Genomic DNA, 24,590 nt, shown 5'->3' on the forward strand with positions numbered 1-24,590 from the left:
CACTTTTGTGGAGACATGGTAAACAAAGAACCAGATTCTCTTAACTTTGTCTGAGAAGGGTCCAAGGTCCTACCCAGAATCCCCCCTATGGCCCTTCCCAGCTGTCCCCACCTGGCCAGTTCTGGCAGCATCTTTGGCTGCAACCAGAAGGCCTGGTCCTCGAGGCTCAGTCTACGGATGGCGGACTCAGAGGGTACCAGGGCTGTGACTCTGCTGTCGGCAGGAAGAGTGATGCTTGAATTCTGCACACAGTGAGTGGGAGCAGGGAGATAAAGATGGACATTTCTGTATCCAGGAAGGCCTTGTAGACAGGAGCCCAACCCTAGCATTCTGCCCTGACCCTACCTTGAACCACTGGGAGAAGGCAGAGAAATGGGCATTTGCCTCCAGTTCCTAAAGGGGCAGAAAAAAGCCGAGGTTATAGACCTAAGGACAAATTCAAGTCCCCAAGCATCCCCCTCCCAACAGGCACTTGGGAGGACAGCACAAGGGAAGAGGATAACTCTGTGTACCTCTTACCTGGATAATATCTCCATAGCAACTGAAGCCATCACCACCAAAATGAGGAGGGCATGTGCAAACCCGCTGGCCTCCCCCCACTGCTTTGCAGGTAGCCTGGTAGGGGTAAGGAACAGACAGAGAGATGACAGACAGCGTTATAGCCTCTATTCATCTTCCAAATAACAGGTAACAGGTGTTCTCATCTTTCTCTCCCTCCATATTGTTCATCCCTGGCCCTCTGCCTGTGTGGCTTCTACATCATTCTATGCCCCTTCCAGCTATCCTGTCTGTGTTCACAGAGCCCACTCAGTAGGCCTGCTCCCAGTACCACAGAGCACTGGCCACTAAAAACCATCTCAGCAGTCATAGCAAGGGACTTGGGGAGCCAGCCCTAAAGAGCAACAAAGATAGCCATGACTTTCAGCAGCTGAGCTTTTGAAAGTGGGAGGGGCAAGGCAGAGCTGCTGTCGGGTATGAGGGCAGAGGGGGGTCAAGGAGCAGCAAGGAGCTTGGAGGGGCTGGAGGACCAAGGATAGGGGTAGGACAGTGAGGGGACTGGGCAGCCTGGACTGGCTCCTGGGGGACCTTACTAACACGGCACAAAGGCTTTATCCTATGATAGAGCAAAGGAGTGGTCACTTTAGCACAATTCCAGTGCTAAGGTCAGACATGACCCATTGCAGCAGGCCCTCCCCAGGAGCTTGGAGCCCTTACACCCACTTACCAGGCCGTGGCAGCCGCCATTGCCCACCCGACAGGGGTCAATGGGGCTGCACTCGTAGCCATTTCCAGCGAAGCCCAGCTTACACGTGCATCGGCTCTGGGGAGGTCAGGGAACAAAGAGTCTCGTCTCACCACAGACTCCATCTCTTCCTCTGCTCCCCAGGAAATCTGCTCACACCCCAGAGGAGCTCCTACTGCCTTGCCCTCAGCCATCTGTGCTCTGGCACCCCAGGGGAGACCGGCTCCCAGAGTGAGGCTGACCAAGAGATGCCCCTGGCTGGGAAGCTTCTGTAGAGACTCACGACCACCCCGTACTGGGAACCCCATCAAGGCCATTGGCTTGAAGTCAGTGGCTTGTGGCAAGTGGGCAGCCCCAGCAAGGGGACTGGGATCCCACTTCCTCCCCTGTGACCCAGTCAACTGTTCTGGTCCCTTCCCCCATTAGGGACATGTCTTTGGGCTTGTTTACGCTACAAATGAGCACAGGTGAGGCCCCTCACCTCCACATCTTAATTTCGGGTGTGGGTGGAAGCTATCTAGCCCAATGCATTCAAAGCCTCAGTTCTGAGCTCTCTTTCCAGTCTTCCCAGGGTCTCGCTACATAGCCCAGCATTGTATTCAGTGTGAGATCTTCCTGCTTCCTCTTCCTGAGTGCTCCCCGGCTCCTGGACATTCTAAGTTCTAAGTTCAGAGCGCTAGCCCTTTTGCCAGTCTGAGTTTTTAACTGTCAGTACTCCACAGACTGCCGGCCCAGAGGCTACCACAGAGCTGAGAAGGTGGGGCCGTGAAGAGGCCAACTCAGAACCAGCCACGCCTGGCTTCCTGCTGGTACATTAGATATTCTTTTAAGAGTATTAATTTATGCAAAATTATTTTATGTGTTTGGGTGTTTTGCCTACATGTATGTGTGTATGTCATGTGTGTTCTGGTGCCTGAGGAGGCCAAAAAGGCTCTGGGTCCTCAGGGACTAGAGTTACAGACAGCTGTGAGCTGCCATGTAGGTTCTAAGTCAGAGCAGCATGGCTCTTAACCATTGACCCATCTCTCCAGCTCTAATTTATTTCTGCTTACTTTTTACATATGTGTGTTTTGTCTGCATTATGTCTGTGTACTACTTGCATGTGGTACCTGCAGAGGCCAGAGGAAGGATCCTCTGGAACTGGAGTTCTAGACAGTGGTCAGCTGCCATCTGGGTGCTAGGAATCTAACCCAGGTCCTTTGTAAGAGCTACGAGTGCATAACCACTGAGCCATCTCTCCAACCCCGGCTTAGATTTTGTTTTGTTTTGTGGCAGGGTCTCTTTATTACGTAGCTCTGGTTGGCAAAAAGCTAGCCTCAAATTCACAGAGATCGTCTGCCTCTGCCTCAGAAGTGCTGAGATTAAAGGTGTGGCCCACTGTGTCTGGTCTGTGTTAGAACTTGTCAGAGCTCTGGCTCATAAGCCTCAACATTCTTGATCTAGAGGCTGTGGATACTAAGATCCCATAAGTATACAAGACTAGCTTATGAAATTCCAGAGATAGATTTCTATGAACCTAAAGACTTGGGACCTCCAGAGGCAGGGTCTCCTCCTGTGCTGCCTTGCTTAGTAGTATTAGACACTCCCTGAGTCTAAGAGAGAGGTTGCCCTATGACAGGATCCAGTGGGCACATGAGTGACCAGTGCCAGGTGCATGACTTCGTCTGCATCTGTGGGTCCAGACTCCGAGCTTACAGTGGATGTTCTCAACCTCAGATTGGGTTGGGGGAAAGTCCCCAGCTATCCTTCCATGCCTCACCTGTCCAGGGCCCACATAGCTGCAGAGAGCATCAGCATGGCAGCCACCTCGAGTGTCCAGCCCACATTCATCGATGGCCACACAGATGCGGCCATCCCCACTCCAGCCTTTGTGGCAAATGCAGTGGTGGGTACCCAGGTCTCCAGGGACACATTCAGCCTGTGTGGGTTATAAATAAATGACTCGAGGTTGCACGGTCATGGCTGGAGATCAAGGAGCCCCATCCTGCCCCTGGGTCAATAAAAGGGATAAAGAGGAAGAGAGAGCAAGAGAGATGAACTAACGTTCTCTGAGCAGCCACCACGGTCTGGGCGCGAGCAAGGATTGCTGCGTTTGCAGGAGAAGCCATTACCTTCAAAACCATCATGGCAGACGCACCTGGCAAAGGGGGAGAAGTGGCCCGTTTGAGCCCAGGGAGGAGGCTGGAGAATGAGCACACTGACATGGAATTATGGACAGAACACAGACAGAGCCAGCATCGTCCTCACCTGGCAACACCCTCCTGGATAACACAGTGAGCGTCCGAGTGGCAGGGCTGGGCCAGCCCTGTGGACCCACAGTTTCCCATGGATTCATTGCAGAATCGGCCTTGGAAGCCAGGGGCACATGTACCCTGCTGGCACACCCCTCCACTGCCAGGACGGTTGTCACACAGACCGTGGACACAGCCACAGTCTGTAAGGGAAGAGATGGGAACAGAGAAACCAGACAGGAAGCGGGGCTTGATAGTAACCAGGACTGTTTTGTAAAGTACAGGTTGAGGCTGGTAATGGAGTAGCTCTAATAGACTATCTGTTATTTGAGCCTGTATTAGGATTCTTAAATCATAGATCATTCATACTTGATGAATAGTAGGCAAAAATAAACTACAAGGGAGGCCATTTGGGATTTTGTTGTTGTTATTGTTTTGTTTAGTTGTTTGTTTGTTTTTTGTTTGTTTGTTTGTTTGGTTTTGGTTTTTTGTTTGTTTTGAGACGAGGTTTCTCTGTATAGCCCTGACTGTCCTGGAACTCACTTTGTAGACCAGGCTGGCCTTGAACTTAGAGATCTGCCTGCCTCTGCCTCCCGAGTGCTGGGATCAAAGGCGTGTGCCACCATCGCCCAGCTGTGCTGTTTTGAATCTTTAGTCAGGTCATTCTAGCGACTCTGCCTCCAATCCCAAGCAGAAAGCCTCCAGTGTGTCTTACTGAAATCCTGCTTGATTTAGATTAAAGCCCAGTTCTCCTCTGGTGACTAGGACAACATCCATTGCTGTTCTCCAATGGGCATGGGTCCCTGTGGCCTCCACCTTCTCTTAGGGCCCTGTTCCTTCTGGGGAGCCCCTAAGCATCTTTCCTAAGTAGAGCTCCTTTTTCCTCTGGGTGGTGGCTGAGGCCAAGGTCACTCACCCTCCTGGCACTGCTCTCCATGCTTCTTTGGGTCGGAGCAGATATGACAGGCGATACCCTTGTAGTCTGGAAAGCAGAGGCAGGCTCCATTGCCCCGGACCCCATCGCTGCACTGAAGGGTGGCAAGTACAGGATCAGCCCTGGACATGGTCACCACAGCCCCGCCCCTATGAACTGCCCTCCCTGGTGGGCTCTGAGCTACTATTCTCCCTGAGACTTCACCTTGGAAGTGACCTCCAAAATCAGTGAAGCTGCCAGAGGAGCCCTCCACCCCCCAAAGGCTCACGACCCCAGCGGTGTTTTGAACTTTAACTGCTGTGTTCTTCTGTGGCAGGTACTAAGGAGCCCTGATGTCCCAAGGTGGCAAAAATAGAATATTAAAGAACACTGGAGGGCTGGAGAGATGGCTCAGCAGTTAAGAGCACTGGCTGCTCTTTCAGAGGCCCTGAGTTCAATTCCCAGCAACCACATGGTGGCTCACGACCATCTGTAATGGGATCCGATGACCTCTTCTGGTGTGTCTGAAGACAGCTACAGTGTACTCATAAATAAATAAATCTTTAAAAAAAAAAAAAGGCTGAGATGCAGGTATGGTGACACATGCCTTTCATCCTAGCCTACAGGAGGGAGAGGCAGGTAGATCTCTGTGGGTTCCAGTTCTACATAGTGAGTGCCAGGACTATGTAGTGAGACCCTGACTCAGAAAAATGGTTGGTTTTTTTTTTTTCTTTTTTTGTTTTTGTTTTCGAGACAGGGTTTCTTTGTATAGCCATGGCTGTCCTGGAACTCACTTTGTAGACCAGGCTGGCCTCGAACCCAGAAATCCGCCCGCCTCTGCCTCCTGAGTGCTGGGATTAAAGGTGTGCGCCACCACGCCAGGCAGAAATTTTTTTTTTTTTTTTTTTTTTAGTGTGTTTGTGTGTGCGCCTATGTGGGCATGTGCACTTGAGTACAGAGGCCCATGGAGATGTTGGAGCCACTGGAACGGAAGTTACAGGCAGCTGTGAACTATCTAACATGGAACCAAACTCAGGTCCTTCTGCCAGAGCGGCATGTGCTCTTAACCGCTGAGCCATCTCTCCAGACACGAATGTAATAATTTCTAATGAAACAGTTTGGTTCAGCATCAGCTACTTGGCAGTAGGGAAGCTGAGACGAGAGAGGCAGGTCTGGTTCGGACGCTGTCAGCCGAGGAAGGTACCAATGTCCGTTACACGTGGACATGGTGGACAAGCAAGGGTGGGGACTCACGTTGCCTTTGCCGTAGCAGGGGTTGGAGAAGCCCCCAGGACACTGTGTGCAGTCAGGCCCAAAAAATCCTTTGCAGCAACCGCGTTTCTGCAAGACATAGAGCAAGCCTGGCATCCAGCCCATGCCAACCCCCACCCCCAATGGCACCTCTTTAACCATAAGCACTTGGGACAGTGCTAGGGGTCATAGTTCAGCCACAAAGCCATGGCCTATCAGATGGAAGGCCTTGGTTCTAATCTTAGCATTACTACAAAAACAACAAAAGCTCTTCTAAACCAAACAAAAACAGAAGGAATGCCTGGGAAGGGAGGCCTCCTCAACCCAGCTTGGGAGCCCCAGACAACAAGGAAATGCCCAGAGTCCCAAGTGTCACACGCCAGCCCAGGCTCACTGTGATGGTCTGGTTGCAGTAGTCAGCACAGCCTTTCTTCAGAACGTTGAGCCCATTTGGGTCGTGGATATAAACGCACTCCTTGGGGAAGATATCCTAGGACGTGCCACACAAGGCCAGTCAGCAGAGAGGATGCTGGACCGGCCTTTGCCAGGCAGCCCTGATCCCATTCTCCCACCCAGGGCAGGGCTGGGGCATGCTGAGCCCCTAGGTGTGGTCCAGCCCTCTCTGCTCCTACTCCCCACCGCAACCTGGGTATGCTTGAGAGTCTGGCAAAAGGGATCCATCTCTGAGGGCCGGGCTGGGGTGCTCACCATTTTCACGCTGTTTGGGGGGCATACACTGGTGTTCAAGGCTTGGCAATCCACACAAGAACCCTAGGAAGAACAGAGCAGGACAGAGGGAGGGGGAGGAGGGTCAGAGAGATTCAACAATCTTGAGATGGAGATATGAAGCAAAGACATGAGGGAGGAGAAGGAGCCAGGTAGAGAGAGACCAGGAAAGGTGCTGCAAGGAGCCTGTAAGAGGCAGGTGGTTCTCAGGCTTTCTGAATGCACGGGTGCACTAGTCACCACAGCAGGCTCTGATGGGACAAGCCAGGACACCCTTCCTTCACTGTGGTCTTCTCGCCTATGCCTAACTGCTCTTGTGCCACAAGACCCTCCCTCAGTGAGCGCTGAACTGCCTCTGCACTGTGCTTTCAGAACTGTGAGTCAAACCAAGCCTCTGTCTCTGCATTACCTAGTGTTGGCGTTCCTTCTGAACTCCACCTCAGTTACCTGGCAGCAGCCAGGTAGGCCTGACCCACTATAAAAGGGGCTGCTTGTCCCTCTTCTCTCTCTCTTGCTTCTCCCTTACTCTTGCTTCCCTCTTGACCTCTCGGGCTCTCCCTTTTCCCCCTCCCTTCCCTATCTCCTTCCCCCTCTTGCCATGTGGTCATGGCCGGCCTCTACTTCTCTACTCTCTCTCTGCCTCTGTACTCTCTTACCCTCTTAGCTCCCTTCCCCATGCCCTGGATAAACTCTATTCTATACTATACCATCATGTGGCTGGTCCATCAGGGGAACGGATGCCCACTGAGACACCCCCTTCCCCATACCTGACTACACATCCATAGAACATATTCGATTTCTCTTTATCTTTCTATTTTTTTATTTTTAAAGATTTATTTATTTATTATATATAAGTACACAGTAGCTGTCTTCAGACACTCCAGAAGAGCGAGTCAGATCTCATTACGGATGGTTGTGAGCCACCATGTGGTTGCTGGAATTTGAACTCAGGACTTTCAGAAGAGCAACCAGTGCTCTTAACCCCTGAGCCATCTCTCCAGCCCCTCTTTATCTTTTTACAAACACATCATCTAGTCCCGAATATTCTGGGACTACAACACGACAGTGTTGTCCCCTGCCCACATTCTAGGGACAGGGTCTTGGTACAGGGTGGAGGGTGGGTTCCATGCAGGGCTCACCAGCACAGTCTGGTGCTGCTCTTCATCACAGTGCTTAGGTAAGATAGGCAAAATGGTGGGGGGCAGCAGGATGCCTTCCAGCATGTGGATCACACCGTTGGCAGCCGGCACATCGACCCTCCGCACAGGGATGCCCTCCGGTCCCAGCAGGATGCGTCCCTGCAACACAGACCCCACATGCCATCTCCATCCCAGCAGGCTTCAGAAGGCCCTTGCTCTTCTGTTTCTGTCTACTATGGCTTTAGCTCATACTGTGGGACCTAAGTCCACTTTCCTAGCCTAGCTGGGGCTTCATCAAGTGTCCTGCCCACCATGGTATTCAGATCATACCAACAGACATGAGTAAGGCCAGTGGCTCCAGCACCGACCCATGTGCCCAGCTGCCCACAGACCTCACCTCCTCAGAGATATTCACAGTCAGGACCTGGTTGGCCATGGTGAGGACACGTCCTTTAGAGATGAGCTTCTCAACTGTCAGCTGAGGCAGGAGACAGTGGTTTTAGGCTGAGCACTGGCCACACCTCGTTCAGGTGCTACACAGTGACTCTCAGAAGTGAAGAGGAGAGGATAAGGAAATGAGGTCCCCAGAAAGATCAGAACCTGTAGTGGCCTTTGAAACAGAGGACACCATGAAGGGGATGGGACACCCTCTCACCTGACCATGGTTGTAGATGTGGTACCGTACCAGCTCCTGAAGTTTGGAAAGGCCCTGAGGGGAGAAGTCAGCCCCTGGAGGTTGATGGGGGAGCCCTGATAGCCCCAGCCCGCAGCCCCATAGCCCCATAGAACTTACTGCTGTGAAAAGGTAGATCAGTCGGCCATCTCGCAGGCTGTCCACAGCTTCGTTGCTCGGGGCAAAGACTGTGAAGGGCCCAGGCCCATCCAGGATAGATGGCAGCCCACAGTTCTGTGGCAGCAGAATGTAGGATTAGACAGATTCCTGCCTCAGAGCCCTACCTGGTTCCTACTGCCATCAGCCAACAGGGAGCTCCCACTGGTTAAGTGGGAGACATGGGCACTGCATTGGTCCATGCCCCTGTAAAGCCTCAGGGATGGTGATGGGGGCGGGGGCTTTAGGAAGGTGGGTGGGCAGATTCTGGGGCAGTGAGCTGTTGTGGTCTGGATGTCCAGCTAGGTAGAACTCCTTTTCCCAAGCTCACCTCCAGGATCGTTTCAAACCGTGTGAAAACTTCTGTAGAAGCAAGTATCTGGCCAACAGTTTTCTGTAAGTATAAGAGCCCCAGGACAGGATGAGGTGGCGTCTGCCCCAGGAGGAGGAGCCTAGCCTCTGCAAGCCAGAGCCGTCTCATACCTGGCCTGAACACACTGAGACATTCCCTAAAGCACAAAGTGGAGAAGAGGTCATTGGCTCACCTTGGAGTCCCCTGGAAGTGGGGGTGGAAGCTGCCATCGTAGAGCAGTGACCGTATGGAAGACCCCATTAGCTGCGATGTAGTTGGCCTTGTGGATGCTGAACTGCTGGGGCTGATCTTCGTACTTGTAGGCATATCTCTGATGAGATAGACACTGGACTATGTCCCACGGGCCAAACCTTCTGCTCCACAGCTCCCCACCCCCTCAGTACACATTCATCCCGGCCGTGTCGTCCTCTGCCTGCCACTCCTCTGGCCCCAGTCTGAGATCCCGTTCATACCATGTTTTTGAAAGTGATGGTGACCTCCTGGCCAGCCAGCGTCCACCACCTGCGTGTGCTTGGGGGCCCTGCATTCTCCAGCATGTGCTCCCCTGCGATGACATGCTGTCGGCAGAGCTGCTGAGCCAGCGTCGCCTGCAGACACACAGGGGTGGGGTGTTGGGTAAAGCCCGAACAGGCCAACCCTCTTTGTACTTCCCCTGCCTGAGTCACAGAGAGGGCAAGAGGCTTTGCCGACCACAGTCTCAAAGGGAAGGATCATGAACAGGGAGTTCATGACCTACTATCAGATGGGACCTACATTCATGTTACTGGAGACAGAGGAGACAGAGAACATGGATGGCACCAGAACGGTGAATGGCCCCGACGTGGTAAGAATCTCCTGGCAGCCCTGCTCTGTGGATGGAGAGGGGTGGAGTCAGAATTCAGACGGGAGCCCTGAGGCGATGGGTCTAGATGGCTAGCATGGGACCAGTCCCCACCTCCATCCCGGCCGCACCCAATTCTTGGGCAAAGAAACTAGAATCTCTGCTGAGGCTAGGTCTCCCTCCCAGTTCTGTGGGTACGGGGCAGAGGCACACACCCAGCATGGCAATGGCTGCTCTTAACCGCAGGAACACCAGGCCATTCTGATTGGCCCTCCGAACCTCATGGAGTAGATGTCCATAGCAGGCATGACCGTCACCCACCTCGTCGTTTTTGCACACGCAGCTGGAGACCCAGAGAGACCGGTCAGGGGAAGGATGGACGGTCCCCTTGATCCCACCACCTGCCAAGTCCTTCCCACCAGGTCCTGAGTGGAGGCACACACTGCCCACTCCACCCACCCTGCTCTGTGCCCACCTGGTCTTTCTGTCAGGGGTCACCTGACAGGTAGCTGATCTGTCGCAGGAATGTGGTTTGCAGGAGACATGGCACCCCTCAGAAGCGTTGTTGTTAATGCTTGTCATACCTGGTCGGCACATACAGGTGGCCTGGGAGCAACGGCAGAGGAAGGGGAGGATGGGACATCCCTCAGTGAGAACACAAGGAAACTGCTGCCATATGCCTCCCTCACACAGCCCTGCCACCCCTTCCCCAAGACCAGGGTTGGAGTCCTCCTCACATCTTATAAATGGGGCATCTGAGGTGTACAGACAACCCGGGACGTGCCTAGGGTCCCACAGCCAGAGTGAGTGAGTGGCTTGAGAAGCAGGTGACCTCGCTCACCTTGCCTGGCCCACGGTACAGGCAGAAGGTAGAGTTGCTGGGGCAGCCACCAAAGTTGGTGAGGCAAGGGTCCCGGGGCAGACACACTTTCCCATCTCCGTGGTAATTCTCTGGGCACTGGCACTGAGCCTGCCCCTGGGGAGTCACTGAGCATCGGGCCAGTGGGGAGCAAGCAGATGGCTGGCAGGGGTCAGGAGCTGCCAGGGCAGAGAGAACCCGAGTGAGCTGAGTAAGCCCCAGGAGCCCTCTCCCCTTCATGGTTTCCACCAGAGTGATCATAAGCCCTCTCCCTTGTAGGAAGCGTTTTCTTTCTGTGTAAGTGGCCGGACTGCAAACGCCCTCCCAGTCCCTGCCACCCACTCTGCTCTCCAAATTGAAGTCCCCTGCCCCCAGATCGCATGCTTACCAAGACAAACATTGTCTTGCTGAGTGTATCCGGGCAGGCACTTGCAGGTGGGTGCCTCTGCAGAGCACTGGGAATTCTGGGGGCATTTCAGACTCTGGCAGACTGGGAGCTCTAAGCAGAGAGATTATAGTGAAGGCTCAGCCCCAGGGTTGGGGAGGGGCACAAAGCACTCTGCCCTGCTTGCTGTGTGACTCCAAGGCAGCCACCTCACCTCTCTGAGCTTCCAGACAGCGGAAATCTGGCCCAGGTCCTCCTGAGACTCGGACCCTATCTGTCACCCAGTTGTCCTCCCCTCCTCAAGCCACCTAGAACCTGCTGCCCCAGGCAGCACTGCTTACCTTGGTCACAGTGGGGGCCAGTATACCCAGCAAAACACCGGCAGCTTCCATCTCCCCGTGGCCCATGGCTACACACGCCATGTACGCAGTTGCACACTGAGAGGGAACATACAAGGGCACGTGAACCCGCAGACTCACCAAGGTACATACAGGGGCATCACCTTCCTGCCCTCTGCATGTTTACAATGTACAAATAACCTTGAGAGACCAGAGCTCTGATAAAAGATCACAGCAGAAGGGGAAATCCCAGAGGGAGTGAGGGAATAGAAATGAATAGAAATAGGAAGAGGGGCATCACGAAGGGCTTCCTGGAGGAGGCTTCTGAGACTCCCATATGCAAAAGCCTCAGGGCAGGACTGAAGGCCAACATCCCAGGAGGGAAAGGCAAGACTGAAGATTTAGGAGAGGTCTGCAGAGACAGACAGGATTGGCTATGCCCAGAGGCCCTGCAAGTTCACCTGATTGGCAGTCAGGCCCAAATCTGTTGGGGTCTCGGCACTCCTGGCAGACTGAACCGCTGAAGTTTTCCTGTTAATGCAGTAAGTCAGTGGGGTTCCCCTGACACCCCCACCTCATCCCTACCCAACCCTTACCTGGCACACACAGGTCCCGTTTCCTTCTATGCCATCCAGGCAGGTCCCGTGGCCACTACACGGTGTCGCCGGACCACCAGGGCACTCTGTGGACCCCAAAAGCTCAGCTTTTTTCCCAGAATGCTTCCTTTACCTCTCCTCCAGCCCCTCCCCCAGGGCAGCCAAGGCTAGGGAGCCATTCCCTCAAGGCTCTCAATGAGTAGTCACTGGTTGAAGAAGGTTGAGGGCAATGTGGGTGCCCCTCAGATGAGGATTGGGAGCTGGGGCATAGGGTGACTGGGGCAGGGCAAGCAGCCTCGTCCATCCATACCAAAGCACTGGGATCCCCAGTAGCCGGGGCAGCAGGCCTTCTGAACCACATCCTTCCAGCATTCCTGGCTGCAGCCACTTAAGGATATCGCGGCGCCCCTGAGCTGCAACTCATAGCTAGGAGAGAGGGTAGGCAGGCCGTGGGGTGGTGGGCACTTGTGGCCGTCACCCTCCTCACACTGAATTCCAGGAATCTACCCATCTCTCTCCTCCTCTCCAACTAACCCAGAGCTGAGCCCAGGGCCCAGCACACAGTAGGTGCCTTGTTAAACACCCTTCCTCCTCTTTTCCTGAGCCTACTGCTCTGTAGGACACAGCAGGTTTGTGGGTTACCGGATACTTTGTTTGCTCCCACCTGGAGGTCGGTGAGGTTTCTCTGGGTCCCCCGCTGCCCTCTGGGTTCCCCGCCACCCTCCGGAAAGTGTAAAGAAGCGAGTGGAGCCATACCGGCAGTCCAGAAGTATCTTCTCTGGGAAATTCCGAGACCAGCCCCAGGGACATAGTTGCCTCCTGATAGCTGCACACGCCGTACAGGGTGTGTGAGTGACAAACTTGGTGTGGATGTCGCAACGTTTAGACCGTACCTGGGACATAGGCAAAATGCACAGTGAGGGGCCTGAGTCTATACCAACTGCACAGTTTCCCTTCAGTTCAGTGGGAATGAGCAAGGCCAGGGAAGGTCCTAGGAAACCTCGTTGTCACCTCCTGTCCCCATGTCTGTGGCTGAAAGCCTTCAGGTTTTCTCTTTCTCCAGAGGAATCATTTCCATCTAAGGGGAGGAGCTTGAAGTCCCAAACTGTCACAGGGACAGGGTGTAAAGCAGGGATAAGAGCTCCCTGCCTTCTTGGTCCAAACAGACACGTCACAAGCCTCACACTGTGTACAGGGGTACAGTGATTTCATACTCAACCTGTCACACTAGGACAAAACACAGGCTTTCCGCCAAGCACCAGCTCGAAGCAGAAGGTCTGGCCTGCCATGTTAGGGCTGGGAGCCACTGCTGAAAAAGCCCCATGGCAGTGCTGGCCCAAGGCGCCACCTCCAGATAGGGAACCAGCACCCGGGTGATAACAGGCAATGGGGACAGCGGGGGTAGGGCGGGTGGGGGGCGGTTTACAGGACCTAGGATGTTTTCATTTCATTTCTGTTGCTGTGATAAAATACCCTGAAAAAATGCAACTTAGAGGAGGAGAGCTTATTTTAAGCTCACAACTCCAGGTCACAGTCCATCATTGTAGGAAGTGACAGGGACTTAAAACAGCTCCTGGTACCACGTCCACAGCCAAGCAGAGAGAAATAAAAGCATGGGGCTGGAGAGATGACGCAGCAGTTAAGAGCACTGACTCCTTTTCCAGAGGCCCTGAGTTCAATTCCCAGCAACCACATGGTGGCTCACAACCATCTGCAATGAAACCCAATACCCTCTTCTGATGTGTCTGAAGACAGCTACAGTGTACTCATATACAAATAAATAAATCATTCTTTTAAAAAAGAGAGAAGCAAAAGCATACTTCTCAGTGTTCAGCTAATACTCTGTACATTTAGACAGCCCAGGACCCCCTGTGTAGGGAATGGTGCCATCCACAGTGGGCACCACTAACAGAATCAACACCATCTTCCATAAACACACCCACAGGCCAACCTGATCTAGGCAATCCTTCATTGAGACTCCCTTCCCAGTTGATCTCTAGGTTCTGTCACCTTAGCAACAGAAACTACTCTCATGATTTGGACCTGAAGGTTGTAGGAGAGTTGGCCAGGGTCAGTGCTCTGGCTGAAGGGCAGCAGTAGAACCAAGACTCGAGAAGGAGGGAACTAATGCCCCTGTGTGACCTGCAGGGTAGCCTGCAGGAGATTGGAGAGTGGCTGCGGGCCAGGCTGACAACAGAGGGCCAAGCTTGGGTGAGGCCCAGCTGGTGCACCTTCAGGACTCAGTTAATGAGTTGTTTTAAAATGCATTTGTTTCTTTTCAAGATAGGGTTTCTTTGTGTTGCCCTGGTTGTCCTGAAACTCACTCTGTAGACCAGTCTGGCTTTGAACTCAGAGATCTACCTGTGCCTGCCTTCTGAGTGCTGGGATTAAAGGCGTGTGCCACCACTGTCTGTTAAATTTATTTTATTATTTTGTTTAAAGCTTTGATACATGTTTATACTGTGTGTCTCACATAGCCCCAGGCTGGCTTTGAGTTTCTGATCCTCCTACCTTCACCTGTTACAAGTGTGGGCTACTGCATTTGCTTCAGTGAGTGATTTAGAGAGATGCCTGCCTGACCACTGTTGTGGAGAACTGAGGGGGGGTGAGGAAGGAGGGCATTCCTCGAGGGCAGCCGAGGAAACAACAGCATGCTGGAGGGAGTAGAAGGTTTGAAGAGCTCCTGCCTGCCTCCATCCTGCAGCCCCATTCAGTGGCCTGAAACGACGCCCACCAGTTTTCCACTGGGACCACCTTCTGGGTCACAGTGCTATACCCCGGAGCGCGCAGACTGAGCCTATAGTTGTGAGAGAATGGGCTGAGAGGGAGATACACGCTGATGGGGGAATGGCTTGGAGAAAAACATGTTCTTATCTTGAAAATGCTGACCACACTGTAAACTGGTGCCTCCAGAACACCCCTTCCCTAAAATGAGTTACAGGTGAGCAGCTTCCCAAAGCCAGAGAGAAAGGAAAACACTTTCCAGTGGAGTGGAGCGTACAAAGCCCCCCCACCCCCCTGCCCCCGGCCCCCACCTCTCTGCTACTGTGATTTTTGCCTTTTCCGCTCATGGCCTCATGCTTGACAAAGAGGGAAGTTACTCAGCAAAACCTCAGGTCTAGATGATGTTATGTTTGGATTTGTCATGCCGAAGCTCCTCTTTGCAGAGCCAGGACATGTCTAGGAAATTGAGCAACTCAGTTTCAGGTTTGGGGAACATCCTTGGCTGACAGTGGGCCCCCCTCAAAGCCCTTTGCCTAGGCAGAAATTAAAGTCCAGTTACCACTCTGGTTGGGCCCCTAGGATGGTTGGCCAGGATTGGGTAATGCTCAGGGTGAGTTGAGAACTGTTCTTCAGAGGGAGGGAGGACCAGGAGGAAGCTGGAGCTTTGTAAGCCTGTGTGCCAGTAGTGATGGATGGATAAGCCAACTGCCGAATCAGCACCTCTCTCTCCGGGGACCACACCCGAGTGAGACAAGGCACTCATCTGCCCACCAGTGGCACCAGACGGAGCTCACGTTCCCGCTGGGGATGCAGCTGGGTGGGATGAGGCTGGAGAGGCCTCAGCTGACTCAGAGGTCTGCTTCCTGGGAGCACCTTACGACCTGGCAGGGTGCTCAGCACGAAGCTGAGTTTGCCTCGTCTGCTTTCTCTGTGTGTGGGAGCTGGGAAAACTGTGGAGACATGAACCATGCAGCTCAGTAGCAAGGTGAAGAAAACTCCCCCGAGCTGGAAGCAAGTTCCTGGGGAGTCTCTGGGTTGACCACCTAGAATCTAAATCCCCAAAGAGCCGAAGGGCCCCGTGAGCTGCCTCTCTCTCCTCTCCTCTGGATCAGAGCAGGGGGTGGGGAGGTGGGGACAAAGCTGGGTGCTAGCCAATGCCCCTGTTTTTGTGCTGTGGCTGTGGATCCCCAGGCTTGTCCTCGACACAAAGTCGTCCCCGGGCAGATGGACGGACACATGCTAAGACCCTCCCACAGGCAGATCTCCTTGCATCTGCTGCCGGAGCCTGCTATGCCAAGTCCTAATGCCACCTGTGCTGGCTGTCGACTCAGGGGTCCTCTCTTCCCTCTGAGGCTACGTTCCTAGCAGCTGCAGCTTGTGTCCCAGGTCATACAGGATGAGGGACTGTGAGGGGAAAGTAAGGACAGCATGGCTACATCCCTACCCACAAGGACCTCAGGACCTCGTCCCTGGCCCAGGCTGGCTGGGCTTCAGTCTCAGAATGACAGACTTAGAACTGTCTGGAACTACAGCAGGTCTCGGAGCTGAGATTTCTCACTGACCTCTGTCCCCATTGCCCAGGACACGGGTGGCAAGGTGCTTTTCCAGCTTGGCACAACCTGGATCTTGTGGTTTTCCATCATGTTTATCCTGATGTCCCACCTGCTCCACCCAGCCCTGGCCTGGCCATGAAATCCCCTTCCCACGGGACCAAGCCCCCATGGCTGCCTGGTGGTGGATCCCCTCTCTCTGCCACGGGAGCCTCGGAAGCTGCCTAAGATGAAGGTGAACTCGGTTTCACGAGGGAAGCTCCTTTGCCCAGATACAGATCCAAAACTCAGTCTCCACACTTGTGGGAAGCTCTCCCCAAAGCTCACGCAGCAATTCTGAGCTGGGGAGACCTAGGGACAGGCCCTCTTGGCCTCCGGAGCCATGCTACAACCACTCACGAGGCCCTGTGTTCTCAGCACACTGGGTGGGGAATGGCAGTCCTGAGTAAGAATCGCAGGCTGTGGTCCCAACTATGGCTCCAGAGGGAACAGCTTGCGGCTCTCCTCCTCGGGCCTGGGATTTCGAACAGGAGAAACAAACAAGCTTGCTAAAGACTATAAAGACTGAAGGGGCCACGTTCAGGGGCCTCTCTGAGACTTAAGAACATTGTTGTTGGTTGCTGTCTGTCCAATGGATCTCGTCTGTTCCACACAGGCTTGGGGCTGGCCACGGGCATATTGGTGGCCAAGTTCTGATTGAGCCCCTTGGTTTATAGTTCCCGGAGGATAGGTAACGATCACATTTAAAAGCCCCAGGTGAGGGCCGCATAGACTATGGTCTCAGTCTGGGAAAGAAGGCCAGGAGGATGGGGCTGGCTCTGTCCCTGTTCACTCATAAGCTAGGCAACCCAGGATGACTGCCCAGAGTACATGACCAGCTAGCCCGACAGAGTTAGAGGGGAAAAATTGCTGAAGCCTTTAAGCTTCAGGTAGAACAGCCGTAGACTTCAGCCTGGGGAGGTGGAACAATAGTCTGGGTCCCTGGGCCCCCAGGGAGCTCAGACAGGTACCAGCTGCTTTGATACCCCCACCCCAACACATCCATACACAAACTATCATGGTCCCTCCCTGTTCCCTGACCCTGGCTCCCACTCACCGTCTGCCCTCGGATGAAGCTGGAGTCTGACAGGCAGAGGACCAGGACACAGAGCAGAAGGAGGGTTCGGGGCTCTGCCATAGCAGGCAGGTCTGCTGTCTGAGACAAAAGTAGTGTGGGGACAGTGATTGCAGCAGCGGCAGGCAGCGAGTGAACTCCAAGAGGCAGGCATGAGGAAGGAGGCAGGACAGGGTGGGTGAGCAGCCGCTTTAAAAGCTATCCGTCAGCTCACCCCCACAGGAACCCACCAGGATTTCCTCCTGCGTATCAGCAGCCTGCAGGCGGAAGGGAAGACGCTGGCCAGTGACCCCCACATGGACGACCTGGGCCCTGTTCAGGGCTTCCTGGCCCAGGACGCTGCTCCCTGGCACCATAGTCTAGAGGTCCAGACCCACCATTAGCCACCTGCCTGGGGTCTAGGGGAGATTCTAAAGCAAATTTAAGCACCAATAAATAATTTTCCCTGCATCTGTCAAGCTGGCTTTTTCATTCAGAAGCTTCGGGGTTCTGGTGCCTAGGAGGTTGTTGGACAGCCCCTGGGCTGGCTGGCCCCCAGGTGAGCTGCCTCAGTCTTTCCGTCAGACACCAGTAGAGGTGGAAACACCATGCTAGCCCCTCAGACTGGTCTCCCCTACCAGCCTCATGGCCTTCCTGAGCCCACCCCTAACTCTGCAGCCACAGCCCAGGTTCCATTGCACTTCAGTCCTCTATGCTTGTGGTGGGTGGGTGGGTGTCTGTGACGTCCCTCACTTGGCCCTGAAGTCTGTAGTGACTGGGTAGAGCCACCGAGCACAGTCTGGGGGGTTCCTTTAATCTTTTAGGGACCTCCACTCAGGCAAACCCAGGATTCATGGATTCAAAGCAGGAAAGAATTCAGAACTGGCGGGTATGAAATAAAACTGAGGTTTCATTAAAAATAGTGTTTAAAAAAAAAAAAACCACACCCAAGAACATGTGTGCAGATCTCTCAGTCACCATTTAATAAGACTTAAGGGTTTTGTTGCTGGGCTTGTTGCTGTTGTTAGTGTTGTTGTTTTGTTTGTTGTTGTTTTTTCGAGACAGGGTTTCTCTGTGTAGCCCTGGCTGTCCTGGAACTCACTCTGTAGACCAGGTTGGCCTTGAACTCAAGAAATCCACCTGCCTCTGCCTTCTAAGTGCTGTGATTAAAGATGTGCATCACCACCGCCCATATCTATTTATTTACATCTCAAATGCTGCCTGGTCCCCCTCACAGAATCCCTCCCCGTCCCACTTCCCCTTTTCCTCTGAGAGCATGGGGCCCTCCTGGGACATCAAGTCTCTGCAAGATAAGGTGCATCTTTTCCCACCGAGGCTGGACAAGGCTGCCCTATTGGGGAAGAAACTCTCAGTCAGGCTACAGCTTTAGGGAGGGCCTCTGCCCCTTTGCTGGACTCTTTCCTTCCCACGTGTCCGTACATTTTCCCTTTCTACTTTGCTTCTTTTTGTTTTTTCGAGACAGGGTTTCTCTGTGTAGACCAGGCTGGCCTTGAACTCAGAAATTCGCCTGCCTCTGCCTCCTAAGTGCTGGGATTAAAGGCGTATGCCACCATGCCCAGCCTTCTACTTTGCTTCTTGGCCAACTGGGGCTTTTCTATTCCAGTAAATTAACTGCAAGGGTATATGCTATGGGTGTATATATATGGTAAAGGTATACGGTAGAGGTATATGGTATATGTCTGTGTGCTCTTCCCTTCTCCCAGGTAGGTGTGGTCTCTGATGGTGAAGCTAATTGGTTTGGACTAAAATCTCTTGCTGTGCCTCACAAAGCAGACGCATGGGTCTGGGCTGCAGCATGGGCTTCAGTTACGCGCCACAGGCTTTGTCGTCAACTGGCCAACTAAGTCCTTTCTGTCTCCTCTAAATGTTGCCTCGGCTAGTCTTTCTGGCTGCTGTCCTCAGGGCTGCCTGATTAAAGAAGTAGATTTTCTTTGTTCAGATAAACTCGGCCTGGGTTTTTTTTTCCATTAATCACGGTTCAGAGCACTTTTTTGACCTGACACCAGGCTTTGGGGCAGCCCAGGGCCTGATTTCAGCCCCTCTGGCACTGGCAATCAGCTGGCACTGCTCTTTAATAGTTCATTTTTGTCTCTCCTGGAGTACTGTTAGCTGAGAAAGGACAGGAGTACCATCTGGACTGACACCGGTGTGGAACAGACAAGGAAGGGATAAAATGAAGTTGTTCTTTGGTTTTGTTTTGAGACAGATATAGCCTTGGCTGTCCTGGAAGGAACTCAGGCTGGCCTTGAACCCAGAGATCCACCTGAGTCTGCCTCCTGAGTGCTGGAACTAAGGTGTACGCCACCACTTCCAGCTGAAGATGGTTTCTATTGTTTACCTAGACCCCAGGTTTGACCACAGCTCAGCATTGCTCTGCTCTGGGGACCCTCCCACCTTCCCCTCCTTCTCTCTCTTCTTGTCTCCAATCTCCCCCTGCTGACCATTCCTTTGGTTGAAGCCCTTTTGGGACCCCAGTTCTCTATAACCTTGAAGACTCATGTTGTGTCAAACTCCATTTTATTAGAATAGAGAACGTAGGCAACAGGAATTATACTTGGTGCTGGCAGCTCTAGGTCCCCTGTACTGGCTCCTCTTGGACCCATGACCTGGGAACTCCCCATAGGGCCTCCTCTGCTCTGGACTTGAGGAGGCCTCCATTTTGGAAAAGCCCACAACGTGGGAGCTTGCCTGTGTACTCTGCTACCAGCTTTGTAATTAGCAGCGGCACGCCCACAATGACAGCAAACAGCAACGAAGGACTGGACTTAACACTTCAGAAAAGGACGTGGGGGTTATCAGGTCCACAGCGCCACGCTAACAACAGCATCAATCACAGACAAAACAATGCTGGCGCGTCTGACCATGCCACTTCAGAGGCAGGCGACACAAGGGACGCTAACAGCACAAGGACGCTCTGGTGGGGCTGGCATATGTCTTCCCAGCGTTAGGATTAACTGATCACACATGTTCACAGTCTCTGTGGGAGCTGGTCACATGTGTGGGGGCCACGGGCAATCAATGTAGGAACCAAGGGAGAGGAGAAAGACCTTAAAAAGAACGCAGAAGGCCGCTTCCCTGCCTTCACGGGCACCAGGCTAGGCTGGGCATGGCAGGAGGCCAGGGCTGCTATGGCGTGCACTAGCCAGTGAGCTCCACAGGCAGCTCCCTGCCACAAAGAGCTTCCCACTGTCGTGCGAGCAGTGAGATGAGCTTTTCTCGGCTCTCGGCACTGGGGACAAACACCTGCCACTGTACCTCTCGGCCCTGGCCAACCCTGCCAGGACCACCTGGCATCTCCCCAAAGTGGTCCAGGGTGACACTCCCCATGAGGTCGTGACCCTGTGTGTCATCAAAAACAAGAGTGAGGGCCTGTGGGTAGGGATAGTAGCCCATGAGCACCCGGTCCAAATCCCGGACCCGGCGGCCATCGTCTAGCCGGTATCTGTCCCTCTGCGGTGGCTCTTTGGCAAATTCAGGCAATGGATAGTGGATGTAGTCCTCATCCAGGAGGAAGATCTCGGCGCTGGTCAGGAGCAGCGTCTTAGGGCGCAGTGGGCCCCTGCCCCGCCCAAGGTGTGGTGTGACCACCTGGAAGGCCTGGATGTACAGTAAGATGCTGAGGGCTGGATTCTTTGCAGGATCAGCCATCTTCTGTGCGACAATATAGGTCAGGTCCCCAACCTCTTCCTCACTGGGGTAGGTGAACTTGACGCGGCTGGAATGGATCAGCTCATAGTTCTCCATTTTCCCTGCAGGAAGAGAAACACCAGGGTGTGGCCTGAGCTGGCCTGTGGTGCAGTCAAAAGAAACAGCAGCCCCACATAATGAGAGTAGTCGAGGGTGCTTCAAGCTAGAGCCCAGGACTGAGAGAGGTCTGCTGGCTGCCTGGGGATTGCTGGGATGGAACCTCTGCCATGGAAAATGATCCATAAAGCCTGGTCAGTTAGGCAGAGACAAGGGAAAGGTGGGGACAGAGGCAGTGAGGGTTCTGGGGGTGGACAGGGTACCTGTATTCTTGTCCCCAAATTCTGAGTAGAAGTCCTTGTCAACAGGCTCAGGCGAGGGTGTGCGCTCCAGGGAGGACAGCACAAGCATCAGATGCTGGAGGAAGCAGTGCGTCAGGTAGCTGTCGCGAGTCAAGCACGTGACCACCTGCGTCGGGGAGGAGCCTGCACAAGAAGGGGCTGGTCACAGGCACAGGCCACCATTCCCGTCCCTGCAAGGCCCCCACAGAAAACCAGGACCCACAGGGTCTATGTGGGAGGGCATCATGGGGCCTGGGGAGATGACCCTATCTCAGGCAGGAAGGGCTGAAACATTTTTCTGGAAGGGGATAGAGGCATTAGGGAAAGGGCTTAGCTTTCTCCTTTCAGGAAGTATGAGTCAGAAACATCCTGCCCCTAAGTTCAGGGCCCACTCTGCTGGTCCCTGTATACCCAGCTCCTGCTACAAACCGTGGGGCGGGAGTCCTGTCATCTCAGCACTTCCCGAAGCCGCTTCCTCCTACCCGAGTGGCTGGCTTGTAAGTGGAGATATATGTGTCACGTGATAGTGTACCTACATGTGCGAGGTGGAAGGCCACTGGTGACACTGGCCTTCACCCAAACTGGGACAAAACACATCACGTCACTCACCCGTCAGCCGGAAGTACTGGTCGAAAAGGCCGACGTTGACTGACTGCAGGTCACTGAGTTTCAACACAAAGCACTGAGAGACGTGGAAAGGACTGTTGTTATAGTCGGTGTTTTTCTGGTGCCAGAAATCTGTGATGGAGAGAAGAGGCTAAGGTTAAACATGTCCGGCAGGAATGTTGCCTGGCAAGGAGCCAGCACCACCTGCACACATGGAGGACTGTAGGACACTGGGTGTGGGGATGAGTCTCATCTTGCTTAGCTCGGTGGAGTCACCAGGTCACTGGATGAGGTTCCTACTGAGATCCAAAGGGCAGAGGCTGCCAAATCCCTGCATGTACCAGTCAATTCCCAAGCATTCCCTGGCATGGCACATGCCTTAGGTCTCCGTGAGTTCTAAGAGGGAAGGGCTGCTGTTACCCTTTTCTCAGATCAGGGACTCTGAGCCCAGAGCTTCTACCCAAGTCCACAGTTGGCTCTTAACCTGCCCCTGACCCGAGAACAGTCAGGCTGGAGGACGACCTACCCTGCAGTGGTTCAGAGAAGTAGCGGCGGAGACCATCATGCAGTATGAAGTACACAGCCTTGCTAGAGAGCAGCACACAGGCGGTCACTTCTAGCCCCGGGGTCTGGTAGAACACCACTGATGACCACAGGAGGTGCCTCAGCTCCTCATTTTCAACCTGGGCACAGAGGGGTTATGTGGGAGCCTGCAGGCGAGGAGAGTGGGGCAGGCCACACCCCCTTCCTCCTGGACCACACTTGAGTGCAGGCTCCAGGCAGCACATCCCTCCCTCCCTTTCTGAGTCTGGCTAATGTGGTGATTCCTGTGTTCCAGAACTGCTCATGGCCTTGGATGAGGAGAGACAAAGTTCATCTCATTTTTCAAATGAACTCAGAGCAGAGAAGAGGGGACAAAAGGGGGTACACAAGGGGATCTATACCTGGACCAGGGATCCACAGTCAGATATGACTGAAGGCACATCTGGCTAGCTAAGTGGCAGACCTCTTGACCCAGATCCTCCATCCTGTGAGCAGATGGAGCTCAAAACCACATTATGTCAAGAGGAATCTGGGCCATGAGGATGCCCCAACACAAACTATACCCACCCTCAGGACTGACTGGTACCACAGCAGGGCCCACACCTCCCACCACACAAGTGCCAGTCAGGGAGACCAGCACCTGGGCCAATACCTCAGCAATGCTGTTGTGGAAGAGGTCAATGATGGCTCTCCCCCGAAGACGGGCAATGTGCTGGAGTGATGGGCATACTGGCAAGTGAGAAGGGATCTGATTCTCTTCAGATGTGGACTGGATTAGGCGCTCACTTGGGTACTGGGCAGGGACTTCTGCTTGTGCCAGGGCCTCTGCTGGAGCGGGACCCCCTGCTGGAGCGGGACCCCTTGCTGGAGCGGGACCCCTTGCTGGAGCAGGAGCCTGGTTTGGAGCTGGAGCCTCTGCTGAAGCTGGAGCCTCTGCTGCGGCTGGAGCCTCTGCTGCAGCTGGAGCCTCTGCTGCGGCCGGAGCCTCTGCTGCGGCTGGAGCCTCTGCTGGGGCCGGAGCCTCTGCTGCGGCTGGAGCCTCTGCTGCGGCTGGAGCCTCTGCTGCGGCTGGAGCCTCTGCTGCGGCTGGAGCCTCTGCTGCGGCTGGAGCCTCTGCTGCGGCTGGAGCCTCTGCTGAAGTTAGACCTCGGTCCTCTCCTGGGGCCTGTACAGGAGCCAGATCTGGAGCCAAGGCCTCTGCGGGGGCTGGAGCTGAAGCTGTTGGTGGGACTGCAGCTGGAGCCGGAGCGTCTGCTGGGGTCTCCTGTAGCCGCTGCTCAGCACTACATCTCCCAGAGACCCAAGAAATGCCAAGTGAACATGTGCGCCCATAGAAAGTTATTTGCACAACATCAGAGTGTGGTGGACACCTGTACAGTCCATGCTACTCTTGGAGTCACTGGGCGATCTACCACACAGAACAGGGAAAGGGTCTGGGTGTGTATATGCAAGCAGTGGCAAGAACCACGACTCAACATGGTCTTCAGTTTGTTTTGGGGTACCTTTAGGTGGCCCTGGCACTTCACCTACTCAGCCACCACTGCACACGGCCCTGCTGGGGTGTCCTGCTCTATCTCAGTCATAATTAATGTTCAAAAGCTAAATCTCATGGGAGCTGGGAGTTCCCAGCATTCAGCCCACGGGGCCACACTGAATGAAGGGGTGGGGTCCTCTGGATGCTGCTCTCTCCATCAGATCCAGTCCAACTGCTGGACTCCCTAGGGCTGTAACCCTGCATTTGTCCAAATATCCCATGAAGCTGCCAGGTTACTCTCCTGCTGTCACAGGTGTGTTGATACATCTTTTCGGGCCTGGTTTCTGCAGCAGTCCCAGGAGCAAGCTAGGTTTGTGGTAGCTTGGAAGAAGGACAAGGTACCTAAACCTCACATGGCGAGGGGAGGTAGGGGGCAGCCTCCTCTGTGCAGGTTTAAGAGGGGCACTGGATTCAAGTGTAAGAGTTGAAAGCCCTTTGAGTCATCAGCAGGGGACTGACTGAGAGGAGAGGAGAGGAGAGGAGAGGAGAGGAGAGGAGAGACCCAGGGGGGAGGATAGGGTCTCAGCACTTTGCCAGCATAGAGAATCTGAACTGTTCGATCCTCTCCTCCACAGGTGGGAAATCCAGCAAGAGAGAGCAGGGGCCCTCACAAGAGGAGGGGGAGTGAGAACAGGCTAAAGCTGCCAGTCCCTTCCTGCTACCTCAGTCTCTGCTGAAAAAAGGATGACCTACCCATACACTCTGGTCTTCAGAAGGTTCTTTGTGAGGGAATTCCAAGCTAGATATAACTCAGTCCTTCCTGACAAAAACTTTGTGATAGGAAGAAAAGA

The 24,590-nt window shown here is 53.9% G+C and overlaps 2 protein-coding genes and 1 long non-coding RNA gene across 6 annotated transcripts in view; 1 reads left to right on the plus strand and 2 right to left on the minus strand.

Annotated features, from left to right (window-relative positions):
- Positions 1–17,313, minus strand: part of Stab1 (stabilin 1) — a 29,635-nt gene extending 12,322 nt beyond the window's left edge. Inside the window, exons 1-29 of one of the 2 annotated variants that reach the window (XR_001781097.1) lie at positions 17,074–17,313; positions 12,460–12,596; positions 12,014–12,129; positions 11,704–11,789; positions 11,569–11,638; positions 11,111–11,206; positions 10,773–10,883; positions 10,367–10,563; positions 10,001–10,131; positions 9,741–9,868; positions 9,459–9,553; positions 9,158–9,292; positions 8,878–9,015; positions 8,664–8,726; positions 8,297–8,410; positions 8,159–8,212; positions 7,901–7,981; positions 7,504–7,662; positions 6,347–6,409; positions 6,033–6,128; positions 5,642–5,728; positions 4,391–4,502; positions 3,491–3,677; positions 3,287–3,380; positions 3,003–3,161; positions 1,226–1,321; positions 520–615; positions 346–393; positions 112–242 (exon numbers count right to left, since the gene is read on the minus strand). Coding sequence is in view for 1 of the 2 variants with exons in the window: in NM_138672.2 (NP_619613.2) it covers positions 112–242; positions 346–393; positions 520–615; positions 1,226–1,321; positions 3,003–3,161; positions 3,287–3,380; positions 3,491–3,677; positions 4,391–4,502; positions 5,642–5,728; positions 6,033–6,128; positions 6,347–6,409; positions 7,504–7,662; positions 7,901–7,981; positions 8,159–8,212; positions 8,297–8,410; positions 8,664–8,726; positions 8,878–9,015; positions 9,158–9,292; positions 9,459–9,553; positions 9,741–9,868; positions 10,001–10,131; positions 10,367–10,563; positions 10,773–10,883; positions 11,111–11,206; positions 11,569–11,638; positions 11,704–11,789; positions 12,014–12,129; positions 12,460–12,596; positions 17,074–17,154 (3,161 nt within the window). In the remaining variant the exon portion in view is untranslated. The remainder of the gene's footprint in view (positions 1–111; positions 243–345; positions 394–519; positions 616–1,225; positions 1,322–3,002; positions 3,162–3,286; positions 3,381–3,490; positions 3,678–4,390; positions 4,503–5,641; positions 5,729–6,032; positions 6,129–6,346; positions 6,410–7,503; positions 7,663–7,900; positions 7,982–8,158; positions 8,213–8,296; positions 8,411–8,663; positions 8,727–8,877; positions 9,016–9,157; positions 9,293–9,458; positions 9,554–9,740; positions 9,869–10,000; positions 10,132–10,366; positions 10,564–10,772; positions 10,884–11,110; positions 11,207–11,568; positions 11,639–11,703; positions 11,790–12,013; positions 12,130–12,459; positions 12,597–17,073) is intronic. The other variant, NM_138672.2, reaches the window with a different exon arrangement.
- Positions 9,397–10,079, plus strand: Gm52148 (predicted gene, 52148). The gene is made up of 2 exons (NR_168521.1): positions 9,397–9,528; positions 9,772–10,079. It is a non-coding gene; the product is annotated as a predicted gene, 52148 (long non-coding RNA).
- Positions 17,314–19,589: 2,276 nt separating the features above from the next.
- Positions 19,590–24,590, minus strand: part of Nisch (nischarin) — a 35,899-nt gene continuing 30,898 nt past the window's right edge. For 2 of the 3 annotated variants that reach the window (XM_017316116.1, XM_017316115.2), the window contains 5 exons: positions 22,918–23,548; positions 22,249–22,405; positions 21,726–21,854; positions 21,099–21,260; positions 19,592–20,840 (listed from right to left, as the gene is read on the minus strand). In XM_017316116.1, coding sequence (XP_017171605.1) covers positions 20,230–20,840; positions 21,099–21,260; positions 21,726–21,854; positions 22,249–22,405; positions 22,918–23,548 — 1,690 coding nt within the window. In that variant the 3' untranslated portion in view covers positions 19,592–20,229. Of the gene's footprint in view, positions 20,841–21,098; positions 21,261–21,725; positions 21,855–22,248; positions 22,406–22,917; positions 23,549–24,590 lie in introns of all 3 variants that reach the window. The other variant, NM_022656.2, reaches the window with a different exon arrangement.

The sequence above is a fragment of the Mus musculus genome, chromosome 14 (genome assembly GCF_000001635.26).
Source record: "Mus musculus strain C57BL/6J chromosome 14, GRCm38.p6 C57BL/6J".
Taxonomy (NCBI): Eukaryota; Metazoa; Chordata; class Mammalia; order Rodentia; family Muridae; genus Mus; species Mus musculus.